Consider the following 12,837-nt stretch of genomic DNA (forward strand, 5'->3'; position numbering starts at 1 on the left):
TGGGTTTTGATTAAGAAGAATTAATTTATGTGTTATATTAAAATAATACTCCCTTCATCCCACGTGTCCACGTTGTCGTTTTTGTCCGTCTCACATATCATGTCATTTTCTTTTTTTTTTTTCTGAAAATGATTACACACTTTAATCTCATTTTAAACTTTTTACTTTTAATTTTTTTTAAAATTTTAATTAAACTAATTAGTTATCTTAATCTTAATTTATAATTATTTATATTATAGGATAATTATTTTCACTAATATATTCTTAATTATCTACTCATTACATCCCTCCTAAAATACCGTGTCTACAGTGTAGCAGACACGGTATCTTGGGACGAAGGGTGTATTTTATAAATATTAAAAAAACAAAAAAAAAAAACGCAAGTTCAAATTAGCATTTCTTCTGTTTTGGGTTGAGAAAATTTATTTTAAATTTGGATTTGAAAGATTTTATTTGAGTTTATATTTAAATTCATAAAATAAATTATATTTTATAAAAAAAAAAACAGAATTCATTTAATAAAATTTAAGGGTAAAAAAACAGATTTAAAATGTGATATGTTTACATAATTCAAAATTATATTTTGTTATACTATTCATATATTGGGATAAAGTAAAAATAAAGGTAAAAAGATTAAATTAACCCTATTAGTATTGTATTATATAAATATAATGAAATTTGTGTAATATATTGATAATTAGAAGGGTATTTGTAATGTTAGGTAGATAGTACAATTACTTAAAAATAAATAAATAAATAAATACTTTGTTATGTGACGGACCAAAATTGAAAAATTAATAGATTGTTAAGGGGCGGAGAGAGTATCATATTAAACTATAAACTCTTATTATAAAAACTCAAATCTTTCAAACTATAACTTCCTCCATCTTACATCTTATGTTCATATTGTCGTTCTCTTGCACTTTATATCACTATCAATTTTTGTAAAAAAAATTACACAATTTATTTATATTTTAATTTTTTTTAATTTATAAATTTTAATTGGACCAATTAGTTTTAATTTATAATTATTTGTATTGTATAATAATTATTTTTAGTAGTTATATATTTTCTAAATTTTTATGTTATATATATATATATATATATAAAGTGTAAAAAATGGGGAAATTTAGGTGGTGATTTGGATGGAAGAAGAATGTATTATTGTGTGAAGCAAAAGGCACATTCATTTTGCTTACTAATTCCAATCTCAATTTCAATGCCTTTTTCTTTGGGTGCAAGAAACTTAATACTGTGTTTTTATTTTATAATAATAATAATAATAATATTTTAAATAAAATATTTTTTTTACTAATATTTAAATATAATACTCTATCAGCCAAATTTATTCTCACCTTTTTTTTTTAACTTTGATAAATTTATTTCATTATTAATTTTGGCAAAATTAACAAATCTAACATTTAATTATTATTCTTCATTAATACTTATTTACAATAAATACTACTCACTTTATTAGTCCCTCTGTCTCATCACTATGTATTCATTTGCTTTTTGTACGGGGTTTTAGAAATATTAGTATTATATTGGGATGTAGTAGAAATAAAGTAGATATGATTAAAATAACTTGATATAAAGGTAATGACATTTGCGTAATATATTGTAAATTGTAAGAGAATTTGTAATGTTAGATAGACAGTACAATTACTAAAAAAAAAATGAAATGGATAATTTGTTATGAGACAGACTAAAATGAAAAAATGGATAGTTTGTTATGGGACGGAGAGAGTACATTATTTCTCTTCATTTACTTTCATTTCTAACTCACTTTTAAAAAATTGTCTCCAACCATCTATCATTTTTTAATAAAATATTTATGTTTTTTAAACTTCGTGCCAGATTCAAATGGATTGTTTTTAGTGAACGGAGTGAGTATTTTAATATATATATATATATTTATATTATATTGTTCTAGTACTCTCTTCGTCCTATGTAATATGAGTGTATTATTGTAGACACGGGAATTTAGGTAAAGTATAATTAGTAAGTAATTAAGAAGTTTATTAGTAAAAATAATTATAGATTAAAATTAAGATAAGTAAATAGTTTAATTAAAATTAAGAAAATTATAAAATTTAAAATTTAAAATGCGATTAAAGTGCATAATTATATTTCCAAAAATAGAAAGGACAAATTATGTGGGACGAACGAAAATAGAAAATAGGAACAAATTATGTGAGACGAGGGAATAATTTATAAACAGACACGAAAATACAAAACAAACCTCTTTTTCTTTTTCTTTTTTTTTTTTTTAAAAAAAAAATATATATATAATAAAAAATGGATATGATGACATCATATGTTTGGGTGTTGATTTAGAATAAAGAAACGGTTAGCAGCCACAAATAAGGTTGTCTGGGCATTGATTACACGCTGCTTATTGCTTCGCTTGTCTTTTTGTACTTGTTGGATATTATGTTATGGCAACGTTGAATTTTGTGGTACGGACGGTGTTCAATTCAATTTTAATTCTTAATTAATTTTTTTTGTTAAAGTTAATGGTGATTGGGTTATATTTTATTGAAATTGTATTTTTTTTCTTTTTTTTTTTTATTGAAATTGTATTTTAAATATATATATATATATAACGTATGTATGTCTCATGTGTGTACATTGAATTATATAATAAAAATATTGAATTGAATAATTCAAGAAACATGGTGAATTTTGGACATAAATATTGATCAAATTGTATGTCAAGTCTATTTGTTACAATAATAATAATAATAATAATAATAATAATAATTTAGATCTATAATTAATATTCACTATTGTTGAGTTTGACTCATTATTTGCAATGAATTGAAGTATGCTTGTTTAGATATGAGTTTTTGGAAATTTGGAAGTTTGGAAAAAACTAAAAAGTTAGTATTCCATCTGTCCTAAAAGTGTAGTCTTACGGTGCTGGTTACAGGGTTTAAGAAATATTGAAATTATATTGGTAGTTGGTAAAAAGTAAGAACAAATGATTTTTTTTTTGCGCTTGTAAGTATATTAGTGTAAAAAAATAGATGCAATTGTGTAATAATAATAAAAAAATAGGGATAGTTCAATTTATGAAAATGAGACTATTGTTTTGTAACTGACAAAAATAGTAAACAAGACTATTGTATTGGAATGGAGGGAATATTTGATTTTATATTTTGTGAAAGAAAAAATGTATTTGACGTGATGTCTTTTTAAAAATAAATAGTGTCAAATGAGTAAAAGTTTGTTGTGTAAACAAAGCCCGTAGTATTTTTTTTTTTTTTTTGGCCGTTAGATCATGGGACTGATTCTTGATTGTCCAATCTGGCGTAGCTAAAGTGTCCCTCTTTAATTATTTTACTTTTTAAAAATATAAATAAATAAATTATGTATTATATGTGTACTATATTTTTAAAATTTAAAACATTAGCCGCTATTAATGATTTAATAAAAAATATTACTTACTTCGTCCCCGTGATTTTCGTTTTACTTATCTTGTTATTTTTTTTTAAAAAAAAAATAATATATTCTCATTTTATTTTATAATTTTTAATCTTTTAATTTTAATTAGTCTAATTAATTATCTTAATATTAATATAAAATTAATTTTATTATATAATTATTATTTTTACAAATATATTTTTAATTATTTACTAATTATACATCTCATAAATTTATATGTCTGAAACACTGAGTCACTGAGGGGAGTATTACAAATATTAATTCAATTCAATGGTGTAAATATAATTATTTATACATTAAAAAAATATATTCCGCCCCTGTTCACATAAGGATTTGGTACTATTTGTTTGTGGGCAGCAATTGTATCACTAATTCCCTTATGTTTGTTTGTGCAGATTTTGAATTTGAAGTGTAAATATTAATTTAATATGATTTAAATAAAAATTACTTCCTCTGTCTCATATACAGTGTTTGCTGGACCGTAGATACAGTATTTTAGAAGGAATATAACTAGTAGATAATTAAGAATGTATTAGTGAAAATAATTATATATAATATAAATAATTATAAATTAAGATTAAGATAACTAATTAGTTTAATTAAATTTTTTAAATAAATTAAAAAGTTTAAAATGAGATTAAAGTGTGTAATCATTTTCCGAAAAATGAAAATGACATGGAATGTGGGACGAATAGAAACGGCAATATGAACATGGTATGTGGAGAGGAAGTAATATAATACTTTAAAATATAAATTAATTTTGACTATCATATAAAAAAAATTGTATTTATATTTGATTTGATTTAATATTTTTAAATAAATAGTTAAATACATCGGAAATCCTACAAACAAACCAATTTGGGGTGAGCATTCGGATTTGGCAAAATCCGAACTGATCCGAAAATTCAAAATTTTTGAAAAAATCAGTCCAAATCGAACTGAAATAATCGAAATCCGAAATCTGAAAATTCATAATCCAAACTAAAAAATTCGAGCCAAACTGAAAACTCCGAAATTCTAAATATTTTTAATTTCTTTTTTAAATTTTAAGTTTCTTTTATATTTTAGTATTATTTTATAATATTAAATATATAATATATATATAAATTAAATATATTAAAATATAATTAATAATTTTGAATTTTTCTAATAAAATATTAAATATATATAATAAAAAAATATACTCCTCCGTCCACAGCCTATGTATCAGTTTACGTGGTACAATTGATATACATAAATATTATTATACCCCTTAATATTTATGGTATTAAGTGGTGTTATTTGATGGCATTTGTGTAATATTATATAAAAGGTGATGTAATTTTATATTTTAGTGGAAGATACATTTACTTAAAAAAAATAAAAATAAAAATAAATGGATAAGTAAATGGACAAATTAAAATGACAAAATAAATAGATTGGCGGACAGATGGAATATTAAAATATTATATTTCGGATTTCAGATTTGTTCGAATTTTAAGTATATCGATCCCGATCCGATCCAAAAATTCAAAATTTGTCAAAAATTTAATCCGAACCAATCTGAAAAATTCGAACCAAATTTTAAATTTCGATTTTGTTCGAATTGAATTTTCAGATTTTTTGCTCACCCCTACTCTTATTAATATTTAATACAACGTCCGAAACGTCCGATGTCTCAAACAAATGCTAGACATAAATCATACCTTAAGGTTCGCACATAGCTCAACGGTCCGTAGCTAGCAATTACTTTAAAAAAAAATAAATAAAATTACTGTTGATAAACAGCGAACCAAAATTATAAACTACGGGAAAAAGATTTTCTCGTAAAAAAGGGCGGAGTCGAAAACTTCAGAGTTTTTGGACTCCGCTTATTCAAGTTACACAATGTACAAATAAGATCAACAACACAAATTCATTCGATCAATTACCTGTTTCGCCTCGGAATCTCTCGATCGATCTCGATCTCGACTCGCCAGTAAACTTACCGCCGGAGATTTATACGCAATGCCGGCACGAAGATGAGCCATTGGATCGGGAACTGAATCCCGTCCCAATCAGCCGTAGCCGTTGGATCGTGAGATCAATACCAATGGCTTCCCGAAACAGCCTGAGCGGCAACTTTCCGGGACATAAAAAGATCGGGTTTCGGTGGCATTCCGTTCGACCCTCCGGTATCGTCGTCGCCGCTCTCGTTCTTGCAGCCTGGATGCTTCCTCGAGTAGGACCCGTTTGGACCGATGTATTTAGCGGGAATCCCGGGATTTCTGACGACTTTCCGTTGCTGTTCGACGGGTTCCGTCGACACTGCAGCTGCTCCGCAGTTGTTGTATCGTAGAATCGAACCTATAACCTTCCCGGGCCTCGCAGCTATCCCTGCCGAGGCGTTTTAACCTTTAAAAAAATCGATACTTTTGTCCTCAATTCGAAAAAAATCGAACATTCTTTGCGTACCTTGGATGTTTTGGGGGATGGGAACGGGTGGTCTTGGAATTGGATGAACGGAAGATCGATCGAGAGGTGGTTTCTCGACTTCTTTGATCGAAAACTTTGAAAGGCCGTCGGCGACACCAGTCGTATTCGATTTTACGTTATCTGGATACAAAACGCAGGGCCTGCACCTAAACGATATCTTAATTGTAACGATCGAATCTTTTCGAGTACCCGAAACTATATTCCGCCGAAGCTATAATGTAAATGGGTTTCAGTTTTACCTCGGCAGAGACGACGAATGTTGTCTTTCGGGTGGCGCAGCCGTCTCTTTTCCGTAATGCTCCTCAAGCTGCGCGAACTGCTTTTTAAATTTGTCGACCGCGCTGCAATGGTAAAAGTTTGGAGTCGAATATAAGTCCCGGGCTAAAACGAAATACTTAAATCCGAGATATAAGTGACGAGGGAATACCTTGGATACATAAAGCCTGTAGGCTCGGCTCCCTCAACGAATTCTTTCAACATCTTCGGGTGGTACTCGAGAATTTCGCGATATATCAACTCTCTTACATCTTCCTTCGTAATTCTTCGCCTTTCGAATTCGAATTCCATTTTGGTAACCGGTTGGGCGGATGGCTCTCGCTCGACTCGAGCTAAGTTTCGGAAGTACGGATCAGCAAGAGCCTAATCAAACATAACAAGAACTTTTCAGACGAAATGAATCACAAGAGCATCTGGTTTTAGTACAACTTTTTACTATTCAGATTTTTTTTTTCCTTAAAAAATATACGTCAAACAATTACTTTTCTTTTTTCATATTATAGTATAAATTTATTTACATTTAAAGACATCACGTCAACCTTTATTTATATCACATCAAAAAATTATTCAAATTTAATTTTTTACTATTTAAAAATCCAAACCCAAAACTAAAACCAACAAACAAACACACCCGAAGATTTTAAGCGAAAAGGCAAAAATGGACCTCTTCGGCGGACGGTCGATCCTTGGGATCGAAAGCGAGCATCCTTTCTAATAAGCGGAGAGCAAGAGGATCGGAGTTGGGAAATTTGTAGGACAACGGGATCGGTTTCTTTTTCCTCATGCTACTTAAGTATCGTCGAGCTTTTTCATTTCTTATCTGTCGCATGAAATAATCGAATAAAACACGAATGCCAACCAGCCTTCGAACACTATTTCGAGCTATAATAGTTCGTAAAATGGACAAACCCGTGCAATTGTTTCGGGAGGCGGAGTTCCCAGAAAATCGGTCATGAGGTCTAATTGGTGAATGACGTTCTTCCCCGGGAACAGAGGTTTTCCGGTCAGAAGTTCCGCAAATATGCAGCCAATGCTCCAAATATCGATCGCTGGCGTATACTGTATCAGATATCGACAAAAATATTCATTAGAGTTATAATGCATTGCAAAACCAATGTCATAAACATTCGAAGAAGCCGTACCTTCGAGAAAAATGATCCACACAATTCCGGGGCTCTATACCACCTCGTTGCGACATAATCCTGAAGTTGTTCCAAACATAAAAATGATTCTATGATTCGTGCTTTGTTTACACAGACAATTTTATAACTTTTGGCGCTATTCATCTACAGTAACTATAACAAAAACATTAAATCAAATAACTTTTTTCTATCACAAAATATCATATCAAATAGTAACTTAATCATTCAGATGATAGACGGTTAGGAAAACTCCGTACCGTCCAAAATATTGCAGTAGGCGTATCGTTGAACGCCACTCGTGCAAGTCCAAAGTCGCATATCTTTAACTTACAGTCGGCGTTAGCCAAGATGTTTTTCGGCTTCAAGTCACGGTGGAAAACATTAGCTGCATAAAAGAAAAGCACAAAACGAAGAATTACTATAAGATGTTTATGCAGATGGAAATAGGCGTAACGTAATTCAATCGAAGCATTGTCCCGACCTGTATGTATATATTTCAATCCTCGGAGAAGCTGATAAAGAAAGAACTGATAATGTTCGGGAGTCAGATCATCATTCGCTTTAATGACCTGATGAAGATCTGATTCCATCAGCTCGAACACCACATATATGTCCTTGAATTCCCTCCTCGAAGGAGGCAACAAAATATGTTTGATTTCCACAATGTCCGGATGGCGAAGCAGCCTAAGAAGCTTAATTTCACGGAGGATTCGTGTCGCATCTGAGACATGTTCGAAGATGTCGTTTATCTTTTTTATAGCAACTTTTTCTCCAAGATGTGTGTCGTATGCCGAGCAAACAACACCATAGCTACCCTTGCCGATAACTTCCTCGATTCTAAACCTGCATCCTTCCCCGTATTCGGTGAAGAAATCTACATCGACACCGGCCTGCAGTCGAGCAATGTCGAAGACAGATTCACAAAATGTTCTAAAACAGTTCAATTAACCATAAAAAAATCCCCATTCAAAGCATTACACATAAACAGAGAAGTAATCTTCAATCCTCAGTAAATTTCAACTAACAATGTCGAAAACAGAGTCACAATCTAAGAAGAAATCTAAAATTCTTCAACAATCTAACCTTAACAAATCCCAATCCAAAGAGCTCTAGAAGTTAATGTTCTATCCATGTCTCAAATCTAAACAAAAAGCTAGCAAATATATGGCGGATCGATAAGTTAACCTAAACTTGTGAAAACACACTATGCTCATATGAACTGAACGCCACACTTTGGATAGAAACTGTTTCGAATCAATTGCCAGCTCAAAAGCAAAAAAATTCAGTACCTTTTTTCTCTGATCAGGCTGCATACTTTATCCAGAAACCATCCAATCGAGGCGAGATTTCGATCGAATACCGACTTTACGAACCACTAATATTATATATATGTAAATTTCGAATCTCAAAAAAGCGAAGAAAATTCAATACGAAGAAATTTCAAATTTGACGACAAACGAAAGCAATTGATCCAACCGAGCTGTCGATAACTGAGCTGGGAACAGAAATCGTTACTGGCAGATGTGCAATAGAGAGTCGTGAAAATTTTTACAGGTGGAAAACGATAACGGAGAGGAGCTTTCCTATATGCTCGGCGATGATCTCTAGCTCCAAAATAGCCACGAAAATTGTGGTGAGGAAAGAACTATGCAAAGCGATGATTGACGAGAATCAGCGCGTCTCTGTAACATCAACTGGGGCCTTTAGAGAGAGAAAAAGCGGAGGTGTAGAGAGAGAAAGAGAGATATTGGAAGAAGAGGAAAACCATATATGTGTATGGCTATGCATATCCCATTTTTTAACACTGTAAAAAGAAACTTTAAATTAAATAATATTCCGTCGTTTTAATCTAATTTGTCTTCTCGTTTTATTTTAGTATGTTTCATATAATTTATTATTTATTTAAAATATAATTATATATTTTTTAATTTTATATTAAAATTTATAATTTATAATTTTTTTAGTTAAATTATTTAGTTATTTTAATTTTAATTTATAACGAGATAATTTAATTGAGACTAAAAAATAATAATAAATAAAATAAATTATACTTCCTCTATTTCATAACAAAGTATCCATATTTTTTTTAAGTAACCTTACTATTTACCTAACATTACAAATACCTTTACAATTTACAATATATTACACAAATATCAAATATCATTATTTGATAAGATTATTTTAGTTATTTGTACTTTATTCCTACTATAATCCAATATAATACTAATATTTCTAATACTATAATTAAATATGAGACGAATAAAGTATTATTTATTTAATATTTTAATTTTATTTTTGTGCATTTAATATTTATTTAATATTTTTAAATAATAAACACAAAATATGTATTCTCCGTTGTAGCTACTGTGGACTTCAATGCATTACATATTATGTGAGTGTATTTATTTGTGCAATTTTTTATTTTTATTTTTATTTTATTATTTTAATTTTTTTAATATCAAATTAAATATATATTATTTATTATATTACATTAAATTTTAATTTATATTCAAAAATTATATCAAATAATTATTTCAATTCAAAATTTTATTATTCAAAATTAAAATCCAAAATCAAAACCCCCACAAATAAACACTTATTTATATAGAGATATCATTATGCTAATTTACATGACAAATATATAATTTGTTCATTTTGCCCTTTTTTTTTAACTCTAATTTTATTAGTATTATTTAATTTTTACAATTTTCTATAAAAATATATATTTTACGTCTTTATCCATTGTCATTTTAATATGTTAACTCTTAATATATTGATTTACTTTTGTAGTAAGTACTATATTTTAAACAATATTACGAAAAAAAAAATCATTAAAATAGAAATGTATATAAAGGTTGTATTATTTTTAATAAAATATTAAAATTTTAAATTTGTAAATATAAAAATATTACTAGTATTTAAGTCTTTACAAAAAATACTTGTTTTCATGCATTAATTCTCTACAAAGATACATTATTTTTATTCATTAGTTTTTATTTTTATTTTAATATTAACAATTACATGAAAATACAATATTCTTTATTTATTTAATAAATAAAAAAATATATATCTACTGACCGGTGGAGAAAGTATTATTGACAATTGACAATTTTTTTTTATATTACTAACAATTTTTTTTTAAAAAAATATTATATCAAATTATTTTATCTAAATCAATACTTAATAAAAAAAAAAAAAAAAAGGTTTTTGTTTTAATGTTTGTATCTGATTTCATACTAATTATCATATCTACCAAATTACTAAATTAAAAAAATAAAATAAAATATTTCATTCAAATACTACATTTACTTTTTAAAATATTTCATATTTATATATTCAATTCAATAATTTATAATTTCAAATAGCATCCATACAGATCCGAACAGACAAGCTCATAGCATTTATTAGTAGGTTGTAAAAATTTCCTGTATAATTAATGTGGAATATTGATTATTTTGTGATATTATATATATATATATATATATTATATGAATAGTATTCGCTCGGTCCCACTTCTCATGTCAACCCTTTTATTTTTGTATGTCCAACTTATTTTGTTACTTTCATTTTTTGAAAAATAATTATACACTTTAATTTTATTTAAAAAAAAATTATTTTTAATTTTTTTAATTTTAATTATATTAATTAATTATCTTAATCTTAATTTATAATTATTTTTATTATACGATAATTATTTTAACTAATATATTTTAAATTATTTATTAATTATACCACTCTTAAATTCTCAGTAACGCAAACAAAATATCCGAGACGGATGGAGTAAGTTGAAAGTAATATTTTATAAAAATAAACAATACCAATATATTTCTATATATATATATATATGAAAGAATTATATAATAAAAATTTTGAAAAAATAAAAAGAACTAAACATAACCATCAGTCTCAAATTATTATTATTATTATTATTATTATTTTATATTTTTGCAATATATGCTTCCAAAATTTTGGAAATGCTGATAATATATTTCAATATTTTAAATAAATGCATTTCATGTCCATTTGAATATAAAACACATTATCCATTTTCCTATTAATAATTTTTTAATGTTTGTCATTTTGGTCAAAATTTTGCTGTCCATTCCTTTCAACATTAAATTTTGTTAAAAATTTATTTTATTTTATTTTATTTCATTTATTGATTGATTTCTTAACTTTAGTAGACAATAAACTATATATATTTCCTATGAAAACAAAATGGGTTCAATCCTCCTGGACGTCTCAGGTTACCTAGTTCGACTAGTGTTATTTGTTTATCGAGTCTAGTTTGCAGAGTAATAAATTCGACCGAGGATTTACCCAGTGTGCAATTTCGGGTAGCGATTGCAGATTTTCACGTCATTAAAAAAAAACAAAAAACAAAAAACAAAAACAAAAGGACTGTTGTAAAAAAAAAAAGTTTGTAATTAAAAGTGAAATACAAAAATATTTTATATGATTTTATTAGATTAATAAATGAATATATTGATTAGGAGCAACCAAAAATGATAAAAATTAATATAGTAATTATAGACTAAAACTATTTAAACTTGCAATTTTTGAATTATATATCTATTAAAAAAATATGTGCTATATGTAACTAATATTGCATGTGCTACTCACTATGCAATATAATTATGAAAAATTAAAATAAAATCAATATTAATCTTTGAAATAAAACATGTTCTATATATTTTGCTAGATGATTCACAATGTATTATGATAAAATCACTTTTATATTACTAATATTTCAATAATAAAATTAATTTATATACATCTCTCAACTTCAATTGATACATTGTATTGTGTTATATATATATATATATATTTATTCTGTTAAATATAATAATATATTGTGTAATATAAAATTATATAACGCGACATCAGAATATGTGTTATACATGTATTATCGTGTGCTGTTAAAATTGTATTGTCCATCTTATTAATTTATGCTAATAACATCAAATCAATATCATATTGATTTGACCCAATTAACACATAAACCTAAGTGTTGCTATGTTATTATGCATATTTTTTAATCTTAATTTGGCATTATTTATAAAATCTTTGGTTATGGTTGGTTATTACTTCAAATATGCTCCATCCGTCCCAAACTATAGTCTTAATTGGGTTCGACACGAGATTTAAAGAATATTGATATTATATTGGTAATTGGTAAAAAGTATTGATAAAAGACTTTTTTGCCTTTGTGAGTGTATTAGTGTAAAAAATAGTGACAATTGTGTAATAAAAATAAAAAAGTATGAGTAATTTTATGGTGATATGATTATTTATGAAAATAAGACTATTGTTTTGAAACAAACAAAAATGATAAACAAAAGTATTGTATTGAAACGAAGGGAGTAATATCGATTGATATTTGTTTAGTATTTATAATTTTAAATATTTTATTGTAAAATATATAGACTTATAAAAGTACTATAGCGAATAATATTTTGTACTCTTTTTATGTATTTGTGTTATATAAATTTTTATTTTATTTTTTCAAAATTACATC

General features: G+C 26.9%; 1 protein-coding gene across 4 annotated transcripts; it reads right to left on the bottom strand.

Annotated features, from left to right (window-relative positions):
• Positions 1–5,151: 5,151 nt before the first annotated feature.
• Positions 5,152–9,075, bottom strand: LOC127249701 (mitogen-activated protein kinase 15-like). 4 transcript variants are annotated; one of them, XM_051272661.1, is made up of 10 exons: positions 8,609–9,075; positions 7,801–8,209; positions 7,577–7,704; positions 7,320–7,379; positions 7,087–7,236; positions 6,842–6,997; positions 6,329–6,540; positions 6,141–6,242; positions 5,881–6,041; positions 5,152–5,796 (listed from the first exon to the last, which is right to left on the bottom strand). In XM_051272661.1, exons 1-10 carry the CDS (start codon positions 8,630–8,632, stop codon positions 5,510–5,512), a joined length of 1,689 nt encoding a protein of 562 aa, XP_051128618.1. In that variant the 5' UTR covers positions 8,633–9,075; the 3' UTR covers positions 5,152–5,509. The 4 variants fall into 4 exon arrangements, with proteins under 4 accessions (XP_051128618.1, XP_051128608.1, XP_051128600.1 ...); XM_051272651.1 differs by having other exon boundaries at positions 5,881–6,047; positions 8,609–9,073; XM_051272643.1 differs by having other exon boundaries at positions 5,152–5,802; positions 8,609–9,072.
• Positions 9,076–12,837: the final 3,762 nt, after the last annotated feature.

This window comes from Andrographis paniculata, unplaced genomic scaffold, assembly GCF_009805555.1.
Source record: "Andrographis paniculata isolate CXL003 unplaced genomic scaffold, ASM980555v1 Contig11END, whole genome shotgun sequence".
Lineage (NCBI taxonomy): Eukaryota > Viridiplantae > Streptophyta > Magnoliopsida > Lamiales > Acanthaceae > Andrographis > Andrographis paniculata.

Bases quoted from the DNA above. Each gene is read 5' to 3' on its own strand.
- LOC127249701 (XM_051272636.1), bottom strand. From the start codon at position 8,632: ATGCAGCCTGATCAGAGAAAAAAG. The intron at 7,705-7,800 runs GTCGGGACAATG...TCTTTTATGCAG, and splicing joins ATTGAAATATATACATACAG to CTAATGTTTTCCACCGTGAC. The intron at 7,380-7,576 runs GTACGGAGTTTT...GAACAACTTCAG, and splicing joins CTACTGCAATATTTTGGACG to GATTATGTCGCAACGAGGTG.